Here is a 27,889-nt window from a genome sequence, read left to right as displayed (position 1 = left end):
TTTGTATCTAACCCTGTAATATTTGCTCCTTAATGCACAAGTCTGGAATTCCCACTGAAATCAGTGACGTTGTAGTTGTGGCAGATCAATGTGCTTTTCTCAGTGAAATATTTATATCTTTAATTTCTTGACACCTTAGTTTGGCCATTAGAAGTGTGGAGAAAATGCTCTTTCTTGGCCCTCAGTATACCTGCAGGATGCTCCTCCTAAGGCTGTGTAAATGGTCTTGCCTTCTGATGAGATCTGCAGACTGTGGCCTTGTTCTGGTCTGCGGGCTGGTCGGATCCGGCCCACCACTTCAATATTCATTCTGTAGCCTATAAAGAGTCAGAGATTGGTGCTTGTAAAACATGTCCTCTGAGTGGAAGGATGGAGGTTACATAGATCATCTGCTGTTCATTGCCATTCCATTATGTCAGTACTGCAGGGAACCATTCTCCCAGTGCAGTGAGCAGGTCATTCAAGACATTCAATGCCTTTAATTGTTTGCCCTCCCCCACCAACTTTTTTCTTTTTCCCCTTTCTTGATCTCTTTTTCTCATCCTAATCTCATCCCTTCTCTTCTCCTCTCCCGCCCTTATGACCTGCCCATCAGCTCCCTGCACACCCCAGGTTCCCCTCTTCCTTCCCTTTACCCCTCAGTCCGCTGTCCTCTTCTGTTAGATTCCTGAGTAACACACACAAAATGCAGGAGGAACTCAGCAGGACCAAGTCAGGCAGAAGCTATGGAAAGGAAAGGAATTAAAGCTCGACGTTTCAGGTTTAGACCCTTCATCTCCAACCTCCCCCCACCCGCCACCCACCTTCTCATTCTGGCTTCTGCCACCCTCCTTTCCAGACCTAATTGGGTCCTGGTGAAAGATATTGGACCAGAACGTTGACTTATTCTTCCCCATAGGTGCTGCCTGACCGGTTGAGTTCCTCCATTTTCTCAGAGCTGCTCAACATTTCCCTCACATTCCTATCTTTCCTTGACACAGATCCTGGGTGCTGCCATCCAAGACTGCAAACCCAACCAAAATGCCCTGTACACAAAACTCAGTTCTAACTGTGAAGCTGAATTTCTGTTGAGAAGGAGAGCCAGCATAAAATGTACAAGGCATTCTACTGGAGTACGCAGTGTCTGAGGAGTATGAATGCTATTCCACTCTACCTCCCCTCCCAAGCCATTCCCCCTCCCCCAGCCACTTCATTACAGGCTGCACTTTGTGGTAGCACCGTGGCCAAGTTACTGGATTGGAATCCAGAGACCCAGTACATTGCCTACTGTACCAGCAGAGGACATCTCCCTATCCCTACGCTCATTTCTGGAGCATCTGGACAGTAAAAGTGCCTACATCGGACTATTGTCTATTGACTACAGCTCTACCTTAGTACTATAATCAAAAGCAAACTCACCACCTAACTCTAGGTCCTAAAAGTCTCTGCAATTAGATCCCTGACTTCTTGACCAACAGACCACAATCAGTAAGGACAGGCAGAAAAACATCCATCACAATTATCCTCAACACTGATGCTACATAAGGTTGCGTTCTCCGAACCCTGCTGTACTCTCCCTACTCCTGACTGTGTGGACATGTTCTGCTTTCTCTCCACAGATGAAATAGTGGGCCATTTTGCAAATAACAAGGAGTATGGGAAGGAGGCAGAGAACTTAGTAACGTGGTGTCATGGCATTCGGCTTCATGTCAGTAAAATAGAAGGGATAGTCATTGACTTCAGAAGGGGGCTGGTTGCAGCGCACATGCTCTTGTCTACATTAATAGTGTGGGTTGAAAGAGTTGAGAGTTTTAAACTCCTAGGAGTCAACATCACCAATAGTCTGTCCTAGTCCAATCACGTAGACATCATAGTCAATACCTCTACTTCCTCAGAAGGCTAAAGAAATTTGGCCTATCAACTCTTCCCAATTTTTACTGATGTAGCATCGAAAGCATTCTATCTGGATGTGTAACGACTTGGTTTGATGGCTCTGTGCCTGCACTTTCTGGAATTCAGAAGAATGGTGGTGGGGAGGGGGGGGATCTCATTGAAGCCTATCAAATGTTAAAAGGCCTCAATAGAATGGATGTGGAGAGGATGTTTCCTGTGGTGGGGGAGTACAAGACCAGAGGACACAGCCTCAGAATAGAGGGACGCCCATTAAGAACAGAGATGAGGAGGAATTTCTTTAGCCAGAAGGTGGTGAATCTGTGGTATTCTTTGCCACAAATGGCTATGGAGGTCAAGTCATTGGTTATATTTAAGACAAATCTTGATAGATTCTTGATTAGACAGGGCATGAAGGGACATGGGGACAAGACAGGAGACTGGGGCTGAGAGGGAAGTGGATCAGCCACGGTGAAATGGCAGAGCAGGCTCGATGGGCCAAAGGGCCTAATTCTGCTCCTATATCTGATGAATTTATAGTCTTATTGTACAGCAACTGCTTGACACATGACCAGAAGAAATTGGAGGGAGTTGTGAGTGCAGCTTAGGGCCTTGTGGAAACCACTCTCTCCTCCACAGATTCTGCCTACACTTCTCACTGCTTCAGTGAAGCAGCCAGCATAATCAAAGACCCTACCCACCCTAGACATTCTCTCTTCTCCCCGCCTCCATTGGGAAGAAGATACAAAAACTTGAAAACACGTATCAGCAGGTTAAAGGACAGCTTCTACCCCACTGTTATACAACTATTAAATGGTCCCCTAGAACAATAAGATGGACTCCTGGCCTCATAACCTACCTCATTACTTGGTTTACCTGCACTAGACTTTCTCTGTAACTTTTACACTTCATTCTGCATTGTTACTGTTTTGCCCTGTTCTACCGCAATGCACTGTTTAATGATTGGATCTGTATGAACAGTATGCAGGACTTTTACCAAAAATCCAGGGAAGGCTCCACCAGTTTGTAAAATAACAAAGGTAACTCCTTTATTGAAAAAGAGAGAGACACACTGAAAACAGAACATCAGAGACTTGTTCACTCTACCTCTGTCATGAGGAAATTATTGGAAGCTATTGAAATTAAAGACGCTCTAGCAGGGAACTGAGAAAACTTACAGATAATCAAGTAAAGCAAACATAGTTTTCTGAAAAGCCAAATTTATTTGACTAACTTATAGAGTTCTTTATGAAGTAAAGTGATGTGGATAGAGGGGGAGCACTCGATTTGCTATACTTAGATTTACAGAAGGCATTTGATAAAGTGCTGCATCACAAGCTGGGGAGGAAAATCAGAACTCATGATTTTGGAGGAAACGGGAAAAGGAGAAAGGCCAGGTGGAGAGCAGGTAATGGAAGGGATCAATCAGTCTTTATCTAGTGCTTTGTGCTGACATCCCAATTTTTTTTCCTACAATTTCTGAGTGCACTGAAGCTATGCTTATGAAGTTTGCTGACAATACAAACTGGAAAGGTAGGTTGTACTAGGGGACCTAAAGTAGTGGCTGAAAGATACATTAAGTGAGTTGCCGATGATAGACAAATAGACCACTAGGTGACCATTTTGGGAGGGAAAATACAAAGGAAACATATCAGCTGAATGCTGAGAGATCTAGCTGTCCTGGAACATGGGTCACCAAAAGCTCATGTGTAGATAAGACAAGCAAATAGGAAGGTTAACAGAAGGTTATTGTTTATTGCAAGGGAAACAGAATGCAAAAATAGGTTATGCTCAGTTATACAGGGCTTTATATTGTGTACAATACCGATCTCATTATTTAAGGAAGAAAGCAGTTCAGGGAATGATTATAAAACCAATACCTGTGCAGATTCCGAACAAGAGAAAACCTGCAGATGCTGGAAATCCATGCAACACGCACAAAATGCTGGAGGTACTCAGCAGGCCAGGCAGCGTCTATGGAAAAAAAGTACAGTCAAGGTTTTAGCCCGAAACGCTGACTGTTTACTCTTTTCCATAGATACTGCCTGGCCTGCTGAGTTCCTCCAGCATTTTGTGTGTGTTCCTGTGCTGATTGCTTTACAAGGAAAGGTTGGATAGCCTGAAACTGTGTTCACTGAGGTTGACAGGAGCGAGGGGGAATTCAATTCTAACATAGAGAGTCCTGAGAGATCTCAACAGTGTGGATGTGGTGATGATATTTCCTCTTGGGTGAGAATCACTGTTTCAAATTCATGAGTCATCTACTCAAAGACAGAGATGGGGTGAAATTGTTTCCTCTCACAGAGTCTCAAGTCTTCCTCAAAGGGCTGTAGAAGCAGATCTGCTGAATCCCGTTAAGGCTACAGAAAGTGAGGGACTGGGCCAGTTCCACTGCAGAGCGTGAGAAGCTGACCAGGTCCATCGCGGGTATGGCTCTCCCCACCATCAAGGACACCTACAAGAGGTGATGTCTCAGGGAAGCGACACCCATCACCAGAGACTCCAACCATCCAAGCCATGCCTTTACACCATTGCTGCCATCAGGCAGGAGTACAGGAGACTGAAGACTTACTCTTCAAGATTCAGCAAAAGCTTCTTCCCCGCTATTGTTGAGTTCTTCAGCCAACGTGACCTTAGGCTCAACTTGCACTAGTGTCACTATGTTTAGTTTTGTTTGTCATCTGTTATGTATAATTAGGTTAAATTAAGCTTATTTATAAGGGTCAGAGCCGGCTCTATTTCCTGAGAAGACTGAGGTCCTTTAACATCTGCCAGATTATGCTGAGGATGTTCTACAATTCTGTGGTGACCAGTGCAATCATGTTTGCTGTTGTGTGCTGGGGCAGCAGGCTGAGAGTAGCAGACACCAACAGAATCAACAAACTCATTCGTAAGGCCAGTGATGTTGTGGGGATGGAACTGGACTCTCTGACGGTGGTGTCTGAAAAGGGGTTGCTGTCCAAGTTGCATGCCATCTTGGACAATGTCTCCCATCCACTACATAATGTACTGGCTGGGCACAGGAGTACATTCAGCCAGAGACTCATTCCTCCGAGATGCAACACAGAGCGTCATAGGAAGTCATTGCTGCCTGTGGCCATCAAACTTTACAACTCCTCCCTTGGAGGGTCAGACACCCTGAGCCAATAGGTTGGTCCTGGACTTATTTCCTGGCATAATTTACATATTACTATTTAACTATTTATGGTTTTATTACTATTTATTTATGGTGCAACTGTAACGAAAACCAATTTCCCCCCAGGATCAATAAAGTATGACTATGACTATATTTGACCTTTACAATATCTTTAATGATATATGTTGCTGCTGCATGAAGCTAATTTCCACGCCATTTATACCCCGGGTACATACGCCCATGACAACAAGCCTGATCTCGAGTTCATGATAAACCAAGAGTGACAAATTGCAGCATTCGGACAGGAATGTGGAGCTGAGGTCACAGTCACATTGGCCATCATTTTATTGATTGGTGGCTTGAGGAGTCCTTATTTGAACCACAAATTCATAATTTGCTTGTCACTGAGGATGGGCAATAAACGCTGGTGTTTGCATGACATGCCATGAGCAAACAGGGAGAATATTGAGGCCATTCTCATGGCAAACTGAAGAACTCAGCACAAACCAAAAGCAAAAATTTCACCTCCAACAACAACTCTCTTTGACAACACACTGTCCACTGTGTATGACTAAGATTTAATACAAATATATCCTTACCTTTAAGACCTAAACATTCCACTGTTTGCAGAAGTTTCAAGTTGTTGTCTCTTATTCTCTGGCTTTCTGTCACTGCAATATGTAAAATGTGTTCTGCTGTTCCCCTGGCAACGCGGGAAGAGAGAAAGAGAGAGAGAGAGTGCACCACCTCCTGGTCTCAGAGGAAGAAATCCAGCCCAGTCCAATTACTGCAGGTTTAGCTGCTCACTGACGCCCTCTAGTCAGGATGATCCATAATCCCAACTGGAAGAGAAAAATCGATGGAAATTACAGGGGAAAGGAACACTTCCAGAGAAGTAGTTAAGGCTTTAACTTGATTCCAGCCTGTGGCTTAACTCTCTGGCCCCGATGTCTCTGCCCGGCAATTCTGTTCAAATTGAGGAAGCAGAAATTACTCATGGAGTAACTTAATAAACTGAGTTAGCAATCTAAAATACAACAGGTTGAAGCACTTGTTTCTCAACTGATGAAGAATTTATATAGTATTATACTTTACATACATTAAATTCTGATCAATCAAATCCAAGTTATAAATAAGTGCTATTTGTTTATAAATAAATAATTATTTACAACAAGACTTCAGAAAAATGCACCCCAAATGCTTGAAGAACTCAGCAGGTCAGGCAACATCAACAGAGACGCAGTATATTATTCTGAAACATCCTGACTGAGTTCCTACAGCATCGTGTGTGTGTGTGTGAGAGTGTGTTACAGTGGCAGGAATTGAACTTGGGTCGCTGATACTGTAAACCGTTGTGCTAACAACTATACCTCTGCATCACTCTGATTTGAATGTCTCTGAATATAAGGAACTTTCACCTATTTTCAACCTGTCCTTCTGACTTTGAGAACATACAGCTATCTCATTATCTACCAAAGACCGCCAGGGAACGTTGGGAGCTAATCCACAACAATGCAATGCAGGAGAGTGCAAGTTAGAAACATTGAAAACCTACAGCACAAAACAGGCCCTTCAGCCCATAATGCTGTGCCGAACGTGTACTTACTTTAGAAATTACCGAGGGTTACCCATAGCCCTCTATTTTTCTAAGCTCCATGTACCTATATAGGACCCTGGTCAGACCCCACTTGGAGTACTGTGCTCAATTCTGGTCGCCTCACTACAGGAAGGACGTGGAAACCATAGAAAGGGTGCAGAAGAGATTTACAAGGATGTTGCCTGGATTGGGGAGCATGCCTTATGAGAATAGGTTGAGTGAACTTGGCCTCTTCTCCTTGGAGTGACGGAGGATGAGAGGTGACCTGATAGAGGTGTATAAGATAATGAGAGTCATTGATCGTGTGGATAGTCAGAGGCTTTTTCCCAGAGCTGAAATAGCTAACACAAGAGGGCACAGTTTTAAAGTGCTTGGAAGTAGGTACAGAGGAGGTGTCAGGGGTAAGTTTTTTACGCAAAGAGTGGTGAGTGCGTGGAATGGGCTGCCGGCAACGGTGGTGGAGGCGGATACAATAGGGTCTTTTAAGAAACTCGTGGATGGATACATGGAGCTTAGAAAAATAGAGGTTTATGGGTAGGCCTAGATAGTTCTAGGGTAAGGACATGTTCAGCAGAGCTTTGTGGGCCAAAGGGCCTGTATTGTGCTGTAGGTTTTCTATATTTCTATGTTCTATGTTCTACTTGTCCAGGAGTCTCTTAAAGAATCTTATCGTATCCACCTCCACCACCATCACCGGCAGCCCATTCCACGCACTCACTACACTCTGTGTAAAAAACCTACCCCTGACATCTCCTCTGTACCTGCTTCCAAGCACCATAAAACTGTGCCTCTCAAGTTAGCCATTTCAGCCCTGACTATCCGCACAATCAATGCCTCCCATCATCTTATACACCTCTATCAGGTCACCTCTCATCCTCCATCACTCCAAGGAGAAAAGGCCGAGTTTACTTAACCTATTCTCATAAGGCATGCTCCCCAAACCAGACAACATCCTTGTAAATCTCCTCTGCACCCTTTCTATGGTTTCCACGTCCTTCCTGTAGTGAGGCGACCAGAACTGAGTGCAGTACTCCAAGTGGCATCTGACCAGGGTCCTATATAGCTGCAACATTACCTCTCGGCTCTTAAACTCAATCCCACGATTGATGAAGGCCAATGCACCGTATACTTTCTTAACCACAGAATTAACCTGCACAGCAGCTTTGGGTGTCCTGTGGACTCGAACCCCAAGATCCCTCTGATCCTCCACACTGCCAAGAGTCTTACCATTAATACTATATTCTGCCATCATATTTGACCTACCAAAATGAACCACTTCACACTTATCTGGGTTGAACTCCATCTGCCACTTCTCAGCCCGGTTTTGCATCCTAGCAAAGTTGACAAGAATGATTGCTGGACTGATGGGCTTGCAGGGAATAACTGAGCAGAATGATATTATCGTCAGTGCCAGGGATTGGTCACTTAAGAACGTCTTCTCTTAGAGGTTTGCACATCTTTGGAATTCTCTCTCCCAGAGCGTGTGTTGGGCCATAAACTGTATCCAAATCTAGGAGAAGTTTTTCAAGTGCCAGTGAAATCTCAGTTACGGCGTTCAGACTGACCTTTCAGTAAACTCAAGGAGTCACAAGGCTTCCTGCTGCAACTTCTTTCCTCTCCAGTCACATCCCTTCTTCTTCTGCCCTATGTCGTTTCAACCTATCACCTCCCAGTTTCTTACTTCATGCCCCTCCCCCCACCCATCTGGCTTCACCTATCATCTTTCAGCCTGTTCTCCTTCCCCTCCCTCCACCTTCCTGTTCCGGCTGCTCTCCCCTTCCTTTCCAGTCCTGACCGACCCAAAATGTCCAATGTTTATTCCTCTCCTTAGATGCTACCTGACCTGCAGAGTTCCTCCAGCAACTAGTCTGTGTTACACTGGATTTCCAGGATCAGCAGAATATCTTGAGTTTATATTACTCCTGTATCTAGTTCTTATGCGCCTGATTTCTACCAGAGTGAAACTCACTGAGGGAAAACATTGTGTTACACTGCATGGAAAATTTGGCACTTGCCATCCTATTTACATTTAATGTATTTAGCCATGCAGAAAATCCAAAACAATATCAAATCCACATTAAATGAAAATTTAAGTGCAAGAGAAAGACAACAAAAACTATCATTTCTCATGTGAACATAATTTTAGGCACTTTTTATTTCAAACGGGACAGAACTAAATTCAGTACATTTATTTCACCTCGAAACTACAGCATGGCCACCGTGTTTTTACTGGCCATACTGACTGGTGACATACTAGTTTGTAGCTGATTGTGACACACTGGTATGTTACATGGAGGGAGAGCCAAGGGAAAAGAGCCAAAGAGAGAGAGATAGGGGGGGAGGGCGATAAAGAGAGATGAAAGAGGGGCAAAAAGAGCGAAGTGATAGAAAAAGAAGGGGAGGGGGAGAATAGATAGAGAGGGGAGAAAGGGAAGCAAAGGAGAAGGAAAAAGCTGGAAAGAGAAAACAACGTCGACAGGAGGAAGAATGCGAGGAGCTTAAAGGAAAACTGAGACAATGGCACTTAACACAGTTCATTTACAGAATGGAATGCCAGCTCTGGGCAACCAGGAAAGGTAAACATTAAACAGTTTAACAGATTTGTCTAAATAAACCAATATTCACAATATGTAGCAAACTAAACAGTACCCCAGGAGGACATTCTGCAGCTTTTAATAATGTTAACGGGTTGAAATCCAACACAAAATGACAGAATCCAAATGAAATCATGAATAAGTGTTAGAATTTAGCCTGAATTCATAGGGATGTGCTTAAAGAATTATTTCCTTTCCATAACGAGGGCGCATAATGAGATGCTGTAATACATTTGAAACCATTTAGAAACAAAACTTGCAGTTATTAAATATCTGTTATTTTAGAATGATCCAAACACTCTAACAAACACCGCACACAAAATGCTGGTCGAACGCGGCAGACCAGGCAGCATCTAAAAAATGCTCTGGCCTGCTGCGTTCCACCAGCATTTTGTGTGCGTTGCTTGAATTTCCAGCATCTGCAAATTTTCTCGTGTTTGTGATTCTAACAAACACTCTTTGTTGTTTAATTATTTAAACATTTTCCTAAAACCTCTTCAAGTGTATTCATTGTTGTAATATAGGAAACACAACAGCTGTAAATTAAAACTAGAGTAAAAGAATTTTAACAAAGACGAAGGTCTCGCTCTAATAATTGGAATTTGATTGTGAACAAGGTGGGACAGCTGAAACCTTATTGCTTGAGGACTAACCAATCAGGAGGTATAAATACCACTGGACCAGATGAGCTCAATCATAATCCCTGATGTAGATGGCAGAGTTTGTCATTGATACGTCAGTTAAACTCGATACCTGTACCTGGCTGGAGGCCCGGGAAGACTGCCAATTACGCTGTCCATGAGAATTCTTGAACATCTTTAAGTGGCTGCTCAGGCAGTTTGATGATATTGTTGCTTTTGGGTTTCTTGTTTTGTGTCTGCCTGTAAGCAGATGCATCTCAAGGTTGTATAATTTATACACACTTTGATAATAAATATACTTCGAATGTACTGGGCAGCATGCATCCTCTGAACTGGTATCATGCTACAGACAGTCTATCACAGAACTCACTAGATTCCTTTGGAGACACGTCTTCAAGTTAATTTTGCCATCAATTAGTTGTCTGCTTTGGTCTGTGAATAATAAAATGGCGGGAGGAGAGAGGCAGCGCACCGCGCTGGCGCAGCCCTCCGGTGAAAATGATATCATATCCATTAAATAGGGGCCATGGACAATTCTGATTTGATGGAGAGGGACGTGAAAGCACAGAGGAACATCTGGAGAAATTTCTGAAACGCTCATTCGCTACTGTCGTTACTGCGTGGTCGGGAATCTTCCGGGGGGTAGGCCTCAAAATCCCTGGATTTGCCTGCTATTGGCAACCGAGATTGAGGTCGATTCGTTCGGACAGAGATGGCGCTCAGTATTCGGTGTTGGAGAGCTGATTCAGAGGCTCGAAGTTTTCGGATGACTCAGAGACGGATTGTGGTCGGACATGGCAGGGAGAGATTTTCTTCCTTCTCCCATCTGCGTGAGATGTGGGACATCTGAGAGACTTTGAACTTTTACTGTGCTCATGGACTTCTTCATCAAGTTATGGCATTGTTTCACTGTTGTAACTATATGTTATCATCATGTGGTTTTGTCAGTTTTTTCAGTCTTGGTCTATCCTGTGTTTTGTGATATCACACCGGAGGAAATATTGTATCATTTCTTAATGCATGCATTACTAAATGACAATAAAAGAGGACTACGTGTCTTCATAATCTAATAATCTAATCTAATTCTGCATTGTCAATGATACCTCGCCCCTGTAGTTAATTAGGTGTTCTTTTACTTTAATAATATCTCTGGTGAGACAAGGACATGCCTGTTCAGGATTGCGTAGTCAGCTCTGGCCGACGAGCCGAATGAAATCTACAGTGAGATCCAATGGCCAGGAAAGCAGCACGGCACGCTCCGTAGAGGATGAAGGGTTTGACAAGGCACAGAAGATGTCGTGGCTATCCACTGCAACCAAGGAAGGCCCAGTTTGTGACACTTGCTCTTACCACTGGACGCAGACTTCTGAGGTCGAGAGAGTGCAACGGCTTTTCCATTTTTAAAAACTTTCCTTCACAGGTTTCCTGTCATCGTCAGACATGGTGGACAGTCACCACAGAACCTATGGTTACATGGCAGTATTGTAACAATAAAATTCTTTAGTTTATTGATGAGCAACTGAAGAGCAACATATACTTTAAAAATTTACAAGTAATACAAAATCATATTAATGAAAGGGTTGATGTACGGGGACCGCCTGACGACTCTCGGCCTCTACTCGCTGGACTTCAGAAGAATGTTGGGGGACCTCACTAAAATCTATTTAGTATTGAGAGGCCTAGATAGAGAATCAGAATCAGGTTTAATATCACTGGGATGTGTCATGAAATTTGTTCCTTTTCAACAGTAGTACAATATAATACATAATACAAAAAATTATAAACTACAATAAGTTGTATATACAAAAAAATAAATTTAAGATGTAAAAGAACCAGGAAGTGTTCATGGCTCATTGTCCATTCAGAAATCTTATGCTAGATGGAAAGAAGCTGTCCCTGAAATGTCAAGTGTGTGTCTTCAGGCTCCTGTACTTCCTCCCTGAAGGTAGCAATGAGAAGAGGACGTGTCCTGGGTGATCAGGGTCCTTAATGATGGATGCCGACTTTTTGAGGCATCGCCTTTTGAAAGTGGCCTTGATACTGGGGAGGCTAATGTCCATGATGGAGCTGACTGAGTTTACAACTCTCTTCAGTTTTCTCTGATCCTGTGCCCTGGCCCCTCCATATCAAACAATGACGTTAGAATTCTCTCCACGTTACATCTGTAGAAATTTGCGAGTGTCTATGGTGACATACCAAATCTCCTCAAACCCCTAATGAAGTGTAGTCACTGTCATGCCTTCTTTGTATTGCATCGATATGCCTGACCCTGGAGATGTCAGAGATGTTGACACCACCCAGCTTCTGCTTTCCACTTCTGATCCCTCGATGAGGACTGGTGTGTGTTCCCTCGACTTCCCCTTCCTGAAATGCACAATCAACTTTTCGGTCTTACTGACGTTGAGTACAAGGTTGTTGCTGTAGCACCACTCAACCAGCTGATCTATCTCGCTCCGGTAGGCCTCCTCGTCACCGTCTGAGATTCTGCAAACAATAGTTGTGCCATCGGCAAATTTGTGCTGTAAAATAGTGTTTGCGCTGTGCCTATCCACACGGTGGTGGATGTAGAAAGACTAGAGCAGTGGGCTAAGCACACATCCTTGAGGTGTACCCTTGTTGATTGTCAGTGAGGAGGAGGTGATGTTATTTCCAATCTGCACTGACTGTGGCCTCCTGGTGAGGAAGTCAAGGATCTAGTTGCAAAGAGATGTACAGGGGACCAGGTTTTGGAGTGATTTGGTTAGAACTTGTGTATTTAATATTTCAGTAATAGAAGGCAGATTATTATCTAAATGGAGTCAAGTTAGGAAAAGGGGAAGCACAACGAGATCTAGGTGTTCTTGTACATCAGTCACTGAAAGCAAGCATGCAATTACAGCAGGCTGTGAAGAAAGCTAATAGCATGCTGGCCTTCATAACAAGGGGAATTGAGTATAAGAGCAAAGAGGTCCTTCTGCAGCTGTACAGGGCCCTGGTGAGATCACACCTGGAGTACTGTGTGCAGTTTTGGTCTCCAAATTTGAGGAAGGACATTCTTGCTATTGAGGGAGTGCAGGTTAATTCCCGGGATGGCGGGACTGTCATATGTCAAAAGATTGGAGCGACTGGGCTTGTATACTCTGGAATTTAGAAGGCTGAGAGGGGATCTTATTGAAACATATAAGATTATTAAGGGACTGGACACGCTGGAGGCAGGAAGCATGTTCCTGCTGATGGGTGAGTCCAGAACCAGAGGCCACAGTTTAAGAATAAAGGGTAGGCCATTTAGAACTGAGTTGAGGAAAAACTTTTTCACCCAGAGAGTGGTGGATATCTGGAATGCTCTGCCCCAGAAGGCTGTGGAAGCCAAGTCTCTGGATGCTTTCAAGAAAGAGATGGATAGAGCTCTTAAAGATAGCGGAATCAAAGGTTATGGGGATAAGGCAGGAACTGGATACTGATTGTGGATGATCAGCCATGATCACAGTGAATGGTGGTGCTGGCTGGAAGGGCCGAATGGCCTACTCCTGCACCTGTTGTCTATTGTCTATTTGAGTAATATTGCAAATATCTTGTTTGATTAAGCATTCTTTATCGTTTACATAATTCCTTACAGCTTATATATAAAAGTATGTAAATGGCATATGTCTTCATGCCACCATGTGATATATGCATGTCTTGCTGAAAGTAAAACTAAGAACTTAAATGAGTTATTCCCAGCCCTGAGTTTTCCTTTCAATTAGTTTGTATGTCTTGGAGTTACAAAACTGAGGGTATGATTGTGTTGAACACTGAGCTGTAATCAATAAACAGCAGCCTGACAGTATTGCTGTTGTCCAGTTGATCCGAGGCTGAGTGGAGATTACACCGCTGTCGACCTATTGTGGCTTTAGGCAAGTTGCAGCTGGTCCTGGTCCTTACTTAAGCAGGAGTTGATTCTAGCCATGACCAATCGATCAAAGCACTGCAGATGTCAGAGCCACTGGGCCATAATTATTGCAGAAACTCATCCTGCTCTTCTTGGGCACTCGTATAATTGTCACCCTTTTGAAGCAAGTGGGAATTTCTGACTATAACAGTGAGAAATCGAAGCTATCTTTAACTCTCCCACCGGCTGGTTGGCACAGGTTTTCAGAGCCCTACCCGGTACACCATCAGGGCCTAACACCTTGTAAAGGTTCACCCTCTGGAAAGTGTATTGACATCAGCCTCCGAGACGGATATCGTAGGGTCACCAGGTGCTGCAGAGATTTGCATAGATGTAGTTTTATTCTCCCTTTCAAAGCGTGCATAAAAGATGTTGAGCTCATCTATGAGTGAAGATTCACAGCCATTCATGATTTTAGGTTTTGCTTTGTAGGAAGTAATGTCCTGCAAACCCTGGCAGAGCTGGCGTGCACCCGATTCCATCTCTAACCTCAATCAGAATTGTTTTTTCACTCTTAATATAACCTTCATAGGTCAGAACTGGACTCCTTGCGTAGTTCTGGATGTGGAGAGGATGTTTCCCATAGTAGCATCAAAGACTACGGGGAGAAGGCAGGAGAATGGGGTAGAGGTGGGTAATAAATCAGCCATGATAGAATGGCAGAGCAGAATTGATGGGCCAAATGGCCTAATTCTGCTTCTATGTCTTATGTTCTTATATCAGAGACTCTAATTACTGCTTATGTAAGGCAAACTTAGAATTAGTCATCAGAATTAGGTTTAAGCCATTAAATCCATGAATTAGAAAGGTAAAAACAGGAAGTTGGCATTTAAATTAATACTATGTAATGCCTGGTTAAGATTTTACTGCTAATGATGTAGGGTACAGTATTTCATTTAATAGTTTTCTGTAGAAGCAGTGTGTTCTGCTGATTGTTTAGGTCTCAGTTAGAGATAAGGGAGTGTGATGTTCAAATTAGGAATGTTGAGTCCGCCGATCAGGATGGTGGAGTTGTGAGGAGGTTCTAGAGAAAACTGGGCGGAGAGGTTTTTGGAACAGACACAGGGGTGGGCCCAGGTCCTTTTGCCGAGAGCTGGGGCAAGACAGGAGGAAGGTGGCTGGGGATGCTGTCCCAGATGCACAGTGTGCTTTGTGCAGATGAAGAGCTTCAAGGAGGAAGGGCCAATACTCCTGTGCGGGAGCCCGTTTGTTGGAGAAGGATCTCGAGTGACTGTCAGAAGGTGGTGTCTGTTTTCACACAGACGATGGGTCCAGTGCGTGAGCTAAAGACAACTTCAACATGAGCTCTAACTTTATGTGCACAGTTGGACCAAGTTAACTGTAATGACCCCTTTTTTCCCCTTTTCTTTTTCCTACTAACTGTTCGATAACACTAAAGTTTGTAAATATACTCCCTTTATGTAGTGTATGACCTGTTATTTCTTGCTGATGACTAATTGCATGGGGCTAGTATTTACACAGTATTCGCTCAGATTGGGGTTTGGGTGGTCGAAACATCCCAACTTCCCAGTTAGGGTGGGACCGAAGTCATGCTGACCCTAGACGCACGGTGTTCGAGAACGGTGGTCTTCTCACTGAGTCCAGAGGCTGTTAGCGAGGGGCTAACAAGCCCCTATTTCTATAGATGCCTGGTAAAAAGGAGTTTCAACTATATAATTAATAGCGTTTACATTAATATAAACAATTAATATTGTGTAATTAATACTGCTTATCTAAATTAAATGGGTCAACAGTAAAAGTCTGAAAGTAAGATGTATACAACTCTAATTTCAGTTTATCTGATTGGATGAGTGATATTAAATTTGTCTAACAAAAATAGAATATATTACTCAATACTCTACTGTGCTTAAGTGTGGCAGTGCTACTATCAACAAGACTTCAACAGTTTTAAGAAAGTTGTATCATTGCCAGATCACAGCCAGAGATAATATTGCTTAAATCCCCTGAACAAATAAATCTATCATTTCCATACTTACTGACGTGATCCCCTGAACAAATAAAACCATTACTAGTACTCATACTAATATGTTGCTCATTCAACCAATGACGCAGTAGTAACCACCACATTTACAGGTGCAAGTTCTCACCTGACCTTTCCTTTTAACCTGATCTTCAAGTGTTTCCAATTTAAAGACTTTTGGATACTTTGTGCAGAAGTGGAGTGAGTGGCGTACCCAGACAGATAGGCAGATTTTTGTTTATGACTCATTGCTATGATGCGCTGATGAATTTCAACAAGCATCAAACATCATATCACAATGGATATGTGTGGTCGCTCATTCTTAAAAATGAACTGACCTCTCACACTGGGCACGAGGTCACATTAGGGGTGAGCAAATATGAGTTTACAACATTCTGTTTGTGTCATGATGAGTGCTGGCAATGACTGAATCCAGGTGCGGACAAACAGCAGACTCCCATGTAGAGACGGAAACAAGAGTTTATACATAGGAATTTCAACAGGACATGAGTGGATCGACTGAGCAACACCGTGAGGCAAATCATTCTCAGAACAAGGACCAATAGGCGCTAATCTAGAATTCACCTTAAATAATCACAGTATGTGGAAAACCTGTGCCAGTCAAAATAAACTTCACAAGATTAAACAGAAGGCAAGAGGGCTTAACAACTCGAGTTAAGACAACAATTAACAAATACCTCTGGAAAACTCAGAGCCCAGCGCTCTACAGTTTGCTGCACAGGTCCACAGTGCTCGTGACTGTTTAGGCCCTCTGAAGTTTGCAAAGCTAAAAGTCAGAAGATCAGAGAACATAAGGTCATCACACCCCTCAGATACCTTAACCTATCCTCCATTGACAAGATCATCAAACAGAACAACAAATAACTAATTGTGTTAATGAAAACCTCGTCTTGTTTCATGAATACAAAGTAAGACAATAAGTATATCAATCCTTAAACAACCAAAGTTAACTGAATTTAATTATCAAACTATGTATATGTCACCATAGACAACTACACTGAGACTCATTTTCTTGTAGGCATTTACAGGAAATTAAAGAAATACAATATAATTTATTTAAAAAAAGCTATACATAAACAAAGACTAGTAAGCAACCAATGTACAAAAGACAAACTGTGCAAATAAAAAATAAGTAAATAATTTCTGTGTGAGCACGTGGCCAAGTGGTTAAGGCATTGGACTAGCTACCTGAAGGTCGTGAGTTCGAGCCCCAGCAAGGCACTTAATCACACATTGCTCTGTGATGACACTGGTGCCAAGCTGTATGGGTCCTAATGCCCTTCCCTTGGACAACATCGGTGTCGTGGAGAGGGGAGACTTGCAGCATGGGCAACTGCTGGTCTTCCATACAACCCTGCCCAGGCCTGCGCCCTGGAGAGTGAAGACTTTCCAGGCGCAGATCCATGGTCTCGCAAGACTAACGGATGTCTTAGAAATAATTTCTGAGTAGAGTCCTTGAAAGTGAGTCTGGAGGCTGTGGAATCAGTTCCGAGTTGAGGTGAGTGAAATTATTCATGCTGGTTCAGGATGAGTAACAATATCGCAAATGTTTAAACATTATCCCATTTAGATCTCCTTCAGAACCATAATTGAGCTCATCAGAATTTCTCCAATGGATTCAAGCAAACACACCTGTTATTAAATGTTTCAATGAATTTTAATAAAACAAATCAAAGCACTGTTTCAGGAAAAGAACCGAGATTTAATCATGTAGTCACAATAAGCTGAATATCAAGAAATGTGAGGCAATTCCACACTAATTGACCACTCCATAGTCTCAAGCTGATATATAAATGAGCTACACTGTACTCAGCTTCTTTATCAACAACGTACTTCATTAAGGAAAATAAGTAGCAGCTCTCCTTCTGAGCCAGAAAATGATAATGACTACCAAACCTCACACTCGATTTCAACGTGCAGCTTAGCACATACCAGTAATGGTTATGCCCCAAGATCAGCAGGGTGCGACTGAGCAGATGATGTCAGAACTCCATTACTATGACCTCAGTAACTGTGCTGCCTTACATCAGTGATGACCTCAACATCTTCTAACTTAATAGACCCTGTGATTATTCTTCTGCATTCAGCTACCATTTTTATTCTACCAAAGTCAAACTGGGTTTAAGATGATTAATTGGATGCTATTCACTCAATCCTTTTCAAGAAAGAATAATTTACAGAACCATTTACTCTTAAATGTGCTGACACCGGAGAGAGTTCAAAGGAGGTTCACAAAAATGATTCCCGGATTGAAAAGCTTGGCATTTGATGGCTCTGGGCCTGTACTCGCTGGAATTCAGGAGAATGGGAGGGGGGGATCTCATTGAAACCTATTGAATGTTGAAAGGCCTTGAACGGGTGGACAGTGGTGGGCAAATCTAAGATCAGAGGACACGGCCTCAGAATAGAGAGATGTCCATTTAGAATGGAGACAAGGAGGAATTTCTTTATCCAGAGAGTGGTGAACCTGTGGAATTTGTTGCCATAGGTGGCTGTGGAGGCCACGTCATTGGATATACTTAAGGCAGAGGTTGATAGATTCTTGACTAGTCAGGGCATGGAGGCAGGAGACAGGGGATGAAAGGAAGATGGATCAGCCATGATGAAATGGTAGAGCAGACTCGATGGGCCAAATGGCCTAATTCTACTCCCATATATTTATGTCTTACATTCTGTCAACTATGAAAAGACTTTAAGTCACTGAAAATAAATGTTACCCTTAATTTTCTGTAATACTTCTTTTATAGCAGGTTTACTGGTTACTGATTTTTTTAATAAGGGTTGAAAGAGAGTATAACTGGAGACAGAGAGGATCTGCTTGAAACTTTAGTGTTTTAGCACAAGGAGATATCTATCCACAAGTGAATTACTAAAGAATGGCACATTCCAAGGTGTAAGAGTACGAGCCAAGGAATATACTGAAGCCTGATGCAGTCATCATAGACACCCTGTGAAGAAAAACTATGATATAGACCCATCACAAGATACTGAAAGATTGGGCTCTGTGTAAAGATCTATTAAATGATCCATTGATGGAATGTCTGGACTCTAAGTACAGTTAATGAATGCCATATTAATATTTTATAACTGTATATTTTATGAATAAAGTATTCGAAAAAAATCCCCTGGTTGCCACTTTACACTTTTTACCTTACTCTCAATCCCACCTGGTTTAGTGCTGTCAGCAAACTTGATAATAATGACATTTTGGTCCCTCAACCGAATTATTGATATAGGCTTTAAATAGTTGTGGTCCAAGCGCACTGATCCCTGCAGTACTTACCCATCATAGCCTGCGAATGATCCATTACTGTTTATGCTTATAATCAATTCTCGACCAATACCAGTCTATCATTTCTACTTCCAAGTGCTCTAACTTTGTTGACCTGTGTGGGACCTCAGCAAACATGTTCTGAAACTCAAAGCACCCCATATCTATAGACCTCTATTTTGCTAGTCCTATCCCATAGAATTTCAGTAGTTTTGGCAAATGTGATTTCTCTTTCATAAATCAATATTGATTTTACTCGATACTGTTAGTTTTTAATTCCACAAAGTGCTCTGTCCTTATGTATTTTATTATAGATTCAGACATACAGCAATAGGCTAACAAGTTGATAGTCCTCAGTTGTCTGAAGTTAATAAACAGACCTAATACTTTAACAAACAACAGGAATTCTGCAGATGCTGGAAATTCAAGCAACACACATCAAAGTTGCTGGTGAATGCAGCAGGCCAGGCAGCATCTCTAGGAAGAGGTACAGTCGACGTTTCAGGCCGAGACCTTTCGTCAGGACCTAATACTTTAATTTTATTATGCTCAAATATTGAAAAAAACTTAATCTTGTTTTCTAATTCATAAAATGATCTGAAGGTTAAAAAGTAATGGCAAAACTTTAAAGGAATAATACAATGGATCTGTCTTTCCTTGAGAAGTAAAACTCTGCTGGGCAATGGCTGATGAGATATTGAGGTTGACATTAGTTCAAAGGAGACTTAAATTTAACAAGAATGATAAGCAAAGATCTGACCATGAAAGTTATGGTGAAAAAACAGGACATCAGAGTAAATTAGCATGGGAGATAAACACATCGTAAGGATTTTTTTCAAAGCTGGTGAAAGGAAGAGAGTTTCCTCTTTTAAAAGCTGGGAGAGCTTAACAAGTCAGACAGCACTTAGAATCAGAATCAGGTTTATTATCACCGGCACGTGTCATGAAATTTGTTAACTTAGCAGCAGCAGTTCAATGAAATACATGACAATGTAGGAAGAAAATAAATAAATAAATCCATTACACTAAGTATGTATATGTATATTGAATAGATTAAAATAGTGCAAAAACAGAAATAATACACACAATATTTTAAAAAATGAGGCAGCGTCCATTTAGGAATCTGATGACAGAGGGGAAGAAGCTGTGCCTGAGTCACTGAGTCTGTGCCTTCAGGCTCCTGTACCTCTTACCTGACAGAAACAATGGGAAGAGGGTATGTCCTGGATAATGGGGGTCCTTAATGATGGACACTGCCTTTCTGAGATACCGCTCCTTGGAGATGTCGTATGGAGGGGGATAAAAGGAGATCCAGCTCACTAGGGTTGGAGGTCTGTGAGAGTCTGGAAGTCGAGGTCCAAAGGTCAAACCCATAATAGGTTGAGGTCTGACCGTCAGCTCATGATCGGATGGTCCTGGGTCAATACCCAGAGCCTGTGAAAGTCCGCAAGGCAAAACAGAAGATTGAAGTCCAGAGCCTGGTTAATCCAGAGGTAGAGGCCGTCAGGTCAATGTCTAGAGCTCAGTGAGTCCAGAGGAACTGGCCTGGAGGTCAAAGTCGGACGTCCGAGAGTGAAGAGGTAGAGGCCCGCAGGCAGAGGTCTGATATCTGCAAGCCAGCAGTCTGTGTCAGCGACTGGAGGTAGGAGGCCCAGACTCTGCAAGTTTGAGAGTCCTGAACCAAGGTTTGAAGGCCCAGAAGCAGGCTGTACTTGGGATGGAGGTTGTCACTGTGTGTGAGTGGATGGGAAAGGGGCTTATTGTGCTGGTGTAGTCTTGTTTTGTTTTGTCGTTGCAGGTTGTGTTGTTCTGTTCAACATTGTGGACAAGCTATGTTGTGCTGGAATGTGTGGATACATTTGTGGGCTGCCCCCAGCACATCGTCAGATTGTGGTGGTGGCTGATGTGAGCAGCGTATTTCACTGGTTGTTTCTAGGTACATGTGATAAATAAATACTGCCAATCTGAATCTGAACCAATGGATATGCAGATATAATAGACTTGAGGTAAAAGATCACCCATGATCTTGTTGAATGGTCAAAGATGTTGTGGGGTTATCCAAATCAAAAATCCACAAAAGAACATTCAGGAAGGCTAAAATAAGACAGATAAGATGAAGGAGAGTCCTCAGGGATTCTACAGATATGTTAAGAGAAAAAGGATTGCAAGCAACAAGATTGGTCCACTGGAAGACCAGAATGGTAATCCATGTGTGGAGCCAAAACAGGTGAGGGAGATCTTAAATGCATTCTTTCATCTGTATTTACTCAGGAGACAGACACAGAGTCTATAGAAGTGAGGCAAAGTGGCATCAACTTCATGGACCCTGTGCAGATTACAGAGGAGAAGGTGTTTGCTACCCTGAGGCAAATCAGGGTGGATAAATTGCCAGGCCCTGACAAAGTATAGCCTCATTTCCTATGGGAGGCATGTGCAGAAATTGCCGGGCCCTAACAGAGATATTAAAACCATTCTTAGCAACAGGAGAGGTACCAAAGGATTGGGGAATAACCAATGTTGTTCCGCTGTTTAAAAAAAGCTCCAAACAGAAACCAGGAAATTATAGGCCAGTGAATCTGACATCAGTTGTGGGAAAGTCATTGGAGGGACCAGATATATAAATATTTGGATAGACATGGACTGATTAAGGATAGTCAACATGGCTCCGTGCATGGTAGGTCATGTCTAACCAAGATTATAGAGGTTTTGGAGGAAGTTATCAGGACAGTGGATGTTGTCTACATGGACTGTAATTAGGCATTGGACAAGGTACCGCATGGGAGTCTGGTCAGGAAGTTTCAGTCGCTCAGCATTCAGGATGAGGTAATAAACTGGATTAGATATTGGCCTTGTGGGAGAAGCCAGCGACTGGTAGTAGGGGGATGCCTCTCTAACAGGAGGCCTGTGACTAGCGGTGTGCCACAGGGTCCTTTGTTGTTTGTCATCTATATTAATGATCTGGACGATAATGAGGTCAACTAGATCAGCAAGTTGACAGTGCCACCAAGATTGGGAGTGTAGTGGACAGTGAGGAAAGATATCATGGCTTGCAAAGGGATCTGTATCAGCTGAAAAAATGGGCTGAAAATGACAGATGGAATTCAATGCAGACAAGGGAGAGGTGTTGCACTTCAGTAGAACCAACCAGGGTAGGTCTTACACAGTGAACGGTAGGGCACTGAGGAGTGTGGTAAAACAAGGGGATCAGAGAGTACAGGTCCATAAATTGCTGAAAGTGGCATCACAGGTAGATAGGGTCATAAAGAAAGCTTTTGGCATATTGGCCTTCATAAATCAATGTATTGAGTACAGGAGATGGGATGTTACATTGAAGTTGAATATGGTGTTGGTGAGGACTAATTTGGAGTATTGTGTCTACCTACCTGCAGGAAATATGTAAACAAGAGTGCAGAGAAAATCTACAAGGATGTTAGCAGGTCTGGAGGACCTGAGTTATAAGGAAAGATCGAATAGATTAGGAATAATTCCTTGGAATATAAAAAATTGAGGACAGGTTTGACAGAGGTATACAAAATTATGAAGGATTTAGATAGGAAAAATTAAGCAGGCTTTTTCCACGGAGGTTGGGTGGGACTACAACCAGAGGTCATGGGTTAAGGGTGAACGGTGAGACATTTAACAGGAACATGAGGGACAACTTCTTCACTCAGAGGGCCATGTGAGTGTGTGGAATGAGTTGCCAGCTCATGAAGTGCATGAAAACTTGATTTTCAATGTTCAAGAGAAGTTTGGATAGACAGATGGATAGAAAGAATATAGAGGGCTATGGTTCCAGTGCAGGTTGATGGGAGTAGGCAGTTTAAATGGTTTCTGCGTGGACTAGATGGGCTGAAAGGTCTGTTTCTGTGCTGTAATTCTCTAACATAAGACCATAAGACATAGAGCAGAGTTAGGCCATTCGGTCCATTGAGTCTGCTCCTCTATTTCATGATGCTTGTTCCATTTCCCTCCTAACCTCGTTCTTCTGCCTTCTCCTCATAACCTTTCACACCCTGACTAATCAAGAATCTCTCAGCCTTCATCATAAATATACCCAATGACTTGGCCTCCACAGAAGCACAGGAGAACAAATTCCACAGATTCACCACTCTCTGGCTAAAGAAATGCCTGCTCATCTCAGTTCTAACTGGACACCCCTCTATTCTGAGGCTGTGCCCTCTAGTCCAAGACTCCCCCACCATAGGAAACATCCTCTCCACAACCACTCTGTCTGAAACATTTCAGCATTTGATAGGTTCCAATGAAGATTCCCTTCCTCCTCGCATTTTTGTAAGTTCCAGCCAGTGAGGGTTCAGAGCCATCAATAGCTCCTCATATAATAAGCCTTTCTTTCCTGGAATCATTCTCATGAACCTCCCCTGAATCCTCTCCAATGTCAACATGTAATTTCTTAAATTAGGGGCCCAAAACTGCTGAGACCTCGCCAATGCCTTATAAAGCTTCAGCATTACATCTTTATTTTCATGTTCTAGTCATCTCAAATAAATGCTAACATTGTATTTGCCTTCATCACCAATGACTCAACCTATAAAATTAACCTTTAGGATATTCTGCACATGAGATGCATGCAAACTTGATTTCACTGTGTAAGAGAAGTTTGAATATGTAACATGGATGGTAGGGGTACGGAGGACAATGGTCCCAACGCAGGTTGATGGGTGTAGACAGTTTAAATGGTTTCCCAAGTCCCTTTGCACTTCAGATTTTGAATTTCTTCTCCATTTAGAAAATAGTCGTAGCTTTTATTCCTTCTACCATACATTTCCCATCACTTTATTCCACCTGCCACTTCTTTGTCCATTCTCCTAATCTGTCCAATTCTTTCTGCAGTCTCCCTGCTTCCTCAATACTTCCTGCACTTCTGCCCCCTCCCCCAGCTGCCTATCACCTCCCTCATGGTTCCGCCTCCTTCTACTACCCATTGTGTTTTCCCCTATTCTTTCTTCACCTTTCCTGCCTATCACCTCCCTGCTTCCCCTCCCCCACCCCTTTATCTTTCCCCTTACTGGTTTTTCACCTGGAACCTACCAGCCTTCTCCTTCCCACCCTCCCCCCACCTTCTTTATAGGGCCTCTGCCCCTTCCCTCTTCAGTCCTGACGAAGGGTTCTAGCCCGAAACGTCGACCGATCTTTTCCACGGATGCTGCCCGACCTGCTGAGTTCCTCCAGCGTGTTGTGAGTGTTCCTGCACCTCCACCTACCTTCGTATCATCCGCAAACTTGGCCACAAAGCCATCAATTTCGTCATCCAAATCATTGATATATAGCGAGAAAAGAAGCAGGGTATAAACGTCAAGCTAGCATTGCATAACCTCAGGATAATCAGCCTATCACGCACTTTTGAAACGCTGTTAAATTTACTACTGGGCAGCCATTTTGCAGATTAGCATAATCCCACAAATAGCAGTGGGGCAATGGCCAAGTAGCACATTTCAATGATACTGTTGGAGACATAAGCATGTAAAAATATTTATCTCAAACTATGGCAACACACATCAAAGTTGCTGGTGAACGCAGCAGGCCAGGCAGCATCTATAGGAAGAGGCGCAGTCGACGTTTCAGGCCGAGACCCTTCGTCAGGACTAACACTAACTATGGCAGGAATTAGAAAATAACAAGTTATTTATTTATTTATGTCTCACTATTGGTTGAATAGGCCCTTTCAGTCCTTCGAGCCACACCGCACAGCAATCCTCCTAATTTAATGCTAGCCTATCATGGCACAATTTATAATGACCTACTAACCTACCAACCGGTACACCTTTGGACTGTGGGAGGAAACCAGAGCACCCGGAGGAAACCCACGTGGTCACAGGCAGCAGCAGGAATTGAACCCATGTCGCCTGTACTGTAAGGCATTGTGCTAAACACTACATTACCATGCCACCCCGCAGTAGCACATTTCAATGATACACTAGAGATGCAAACATTTTAAAATGCTAAGCTCAAACTATGGCCAGTATTAGAAAATAATGATTAATACACAAGTTTCTTTAAGATCAAGAATAATATTCATTTTGGTTCATTAATATTTTCATCATTTAATGCCTAATATTGAACTTGTTTAGAAAAATTATGAAGTAACCAAATGATTCAATTTTTACAGCATCCTGTTGAATTATAAAAATGTCCATCTGACATTCCACGATCTGAAGCCAATCCCTGATATGATGAAAGGCAAAATTAAAGGAGAGGTACTTCTTACTCAGTCGAGGGTAGGATATTCTTAATCATCATTCCTTTGACACAAATCAACCAAATAACTCGATTTATTTTAATGCTGCTTGCTGTTAATATGGTTTCTTTCTTTATCAGGTGATATTCCTGGCAAAAGATCAGTCCAAACCACTGACATCTTTCTCAATGCCATTTCATCTCATTCGAGAACTTTCCGTTGAACAGGGTATCTTCTCTGCCAATTACATCAAGGGAAAAATTAGTGCTCAGTCTGAAGGTAAGATGTCAAGCAATTCTGTTGCGTGAAAAGAATCTGAAAATGTCCATTCATTCTTAGTTATCAAGGAAGCCACTGTCTTTCTGAGGTGCAAAGGGATTTGGGAAGCCCTCGTGTAGGATTCCCTAAAGGGTAACTTGCAGATTGAGTGGTGGTAAGGAAGGCAAATGCAAAGTTAGCATTCATTTTGAGAGGACTAGAATATAAAAGCAAGAATGTAATACTGAGACTTTATAAGACATTGGTCAGACCGTACTTGTGAGTAGTTTTGGGCCTCCTATCTGAGAAAGGATTTGCTGGCGTTGGAGAGGGTCGAGAGAGGGTTCATGAAAATTATCCTGGGAATGAAAGGGTTAATGTATGAGGAGCATTTGATGGCTTTGGGCCTGTACGCACTAGAATTTAGAAGAATAATGGGGAATCTTACTAAAACCTAACAAATATTGAAAGGCAAATATTGAGTTGATGTAGAGAGGATGTTTTCTTAGGTGGAGGAGACTAGAACCAGAGGACACAGCCTCAGAATAGAAGGGCATCCTTTTAGAACAGAGATGAGGAGGAATTTCTTTAGCCAGAGGGTAATGAATCTGTGTAGCTTATTGCCAAAGGTAGCAGTGGATATATTTAAAGCAGAGCTTGATTGGTAAGTTTATGGGGAGAAGGCAGGAGAATGGGGTTGAGAGGGATGATGAATCAGTTATGATGGAATGGCAGAGCAAACTGGATGGGCTGAATGGTCTAATTCTGCTCTTATGTCTTATGATCAACACAGAGGCCACAGTTGCAGTGATCCTGGCTTCTGACCCTCTCCATGGAGTCTACAAGTGTTTCCTCTGACTCCAAGGGCTTCCCTGTTGTTGCATTTCTGTGCACGTCTCAAGCACTTGCTGTAGGTTAAATGGTCCTAATGTATCTGATGCTAGAAGAATCCTGGTGCTTTAGATAGGTACGGGAGAAAGTAGAGGTTACAAGGAAATAAGTGGGAGAATAGGACTGGTGGGGTTGCTCTGAAAACTGGCATCAACTCAGTGGGCCAGATGGCCTCATTGTATATTGAATGAAAATATGAAAGGAGAAATCTGAAGGGATCTTATTGCCCTAAGTTAGAGTTCTTCATTGTGTGGGAAATTCAAACACCATTGGAAATGTTGACTCTGCGCTGGGCCAATTTTTCACAAGTAACATGTAATGTCTAGCAAAGAACAGGTTCATCGCAGGTCATCAGTTACGTCAGGATAAGGCCTTGTCGGGCACAGTTGGTAATTTAACTAACTAATAAGTATAAACTGTGCAAGCAATCAAGACTTGGAACTGTTCAGAATATCCACTTAGCTGAAGATGTGTGTTACAAACTACTTCTCATAGTTTTGTTTTTTAACCAGGTGGCTGGGAAGGAACAGCAACATTCAAATTGACCTTTTATTCAGGAGGAGCCATCGAATTTGGCAAAGCAGCTGCACGAGTGGCCAAGTATGGTAGGCAAAGGGAATTATACCAATGTCCCTCAGGGAAGTGGTGCGCATTCCATTCGATTGCTTAGGACAATGGTTGTGTCTCAAGAATTAAATGCATCTCAAGAAACACATTTGAATTCTCCCAGCCACACATAGAAAGTGCTGGGGAAGTTCAGCAGGCCAGGTGGCATCCATGGACAAGAGTAAACAGTCAATGTTTTGGGCCAAGATCCTTCATCAGAACTGGAGTAAGAAGTTGGGGGGAGGAGAGGAAAAAATACAAGGTAGTAGGTGATAGATGAAACTTGTGGGGGGGGGAAGGGTGAAGTAAAGAGCTGGGAAGTCGATTGGTGAAAGAGATAGAGATCTGGAGAAGGGGGAATCTAACTGGAGAGGACAGAAAGCCATAGAAGAAAAGGAAAGGGGAGGGATACCCTTTGATGTTGCTGGCTATCACTGTTCTATTATAACATGAACCATTGGTAAACACTTCCTGATGTTCACAATCCAACAACTTCCTTCTGTACAGCACCTTTAACAAGGTGAAAATTTCCCATAGCATTTCACGAAAATGTTATCCTGCAAAAATTGAAGCCATAATGAAGGGTCTGGTCTCTCATATTGTCCTCAACAAGTAGGGAAGGCACCCTGTAAAAGTTAGTGAATTAGATGATTTTCTTAAGGACAGGGCAGTAACCTGTCAATCAATATCGATACAAGCTTTTTAAATTCTAGTTTTTTTTTAACTTGAATTTAAATCCCAGTTACCATGGTAGAATTCTTTCTCATTTCCACAGGTCAATCAAATCAATAAGTGCAGGAACCAAGATCCTAGCCTAATAACCTAACACTATGCTTTATACTCTGTGTTTTCAAGAACATTCAGATGCTCAAAAGTTATACCGAGCACATTTTAACTCAAATGCTCCACAAAACTGGATAT

The 27,889-nt window shown here is 42.6% G+C and overlaps 2 protein-coding genes across 8 annotated transcripts in view; one reads left to right on the top strand and one right to left on the bottom strand.

Annotated features, from left to right (window-relative positions):
• ccdc78 (coiled-coil domain containing 78) overlaps positions 1-27,889 on the bottom strand; it is a 140,978-nt gene that overhangs the window by 107,229 nt on the left and 5,860 nt on the right. For 5 of the 7 annotated variants that reach the window (XM_063059255.1, XM_063059256.1, XM_063059251.1 and 2 more), the window contains exons 1-3: positions 8,168-8,216; positions 5,605-5,971; positions 191-317 (exon numbers count right to left, since the gene is read on the bottom strand). In XM_063059255.1, coding sequence (XP_062915325.1) covers positions 191-309 — 119 coding nt within the window. In that variant the 5' untranslated portion in view covers positions 310-317; positions 5,605-5,971; positions 8,168-8,216. Of the gene's footprint in view, positions 1-190; positions 318-5,604; positions 5,972-8,167; positions 8,224-27,889 lie in introns of those variants that run through there. The other 2 variants (XM_063059253.1, XM_063059252.1) reach the window with 2 other exon arrangements.
• LOC134352283 (postacrosomal sheath WW domain-binding protein-like) overlaps positions 20,427-27,889 on the top strand; it is a 30,750-nt gene continuing 23,287 nt past the window's right edge. The window contains exons 1-4 of the mRNA XM_063059574.1: positions 20,427-20,542; positions 25,145-25,253; positions 25,354-25,492; positions 26,875-26,967. Coding sequence (XP_062915644.1) covers positions 20,427-20,542; positions 25,145-25,253; positions 25,354-25,492; positions 26,875-26,967 — 457 coding nt within the window. The remainder of the gene's footprint in view (positions 20,543-25,144; positions 25,254-25,353; positions 25,493-26,874; positions 26,968-27,889) is intronic.

The sequence above is a fragment of the Mobula hypostoma genome, chromosome 9, assembly GCF_963921235.1.
Source record: "Mobula hypostoma chromosome 9, sMobHyp1.1, whole genome shotgun sequence".
Classification (NCBI taxonomy): domain Eukaryota; kingdom Metazoa; phylum Chordata; class Chondrichthyes; order Myliobatiformes; family Myliobatidae; genus Mobula; species Mobula hypostoma.
This window is presented reverse-complemented; position numbering and strand designations above follow the sequence as displayed.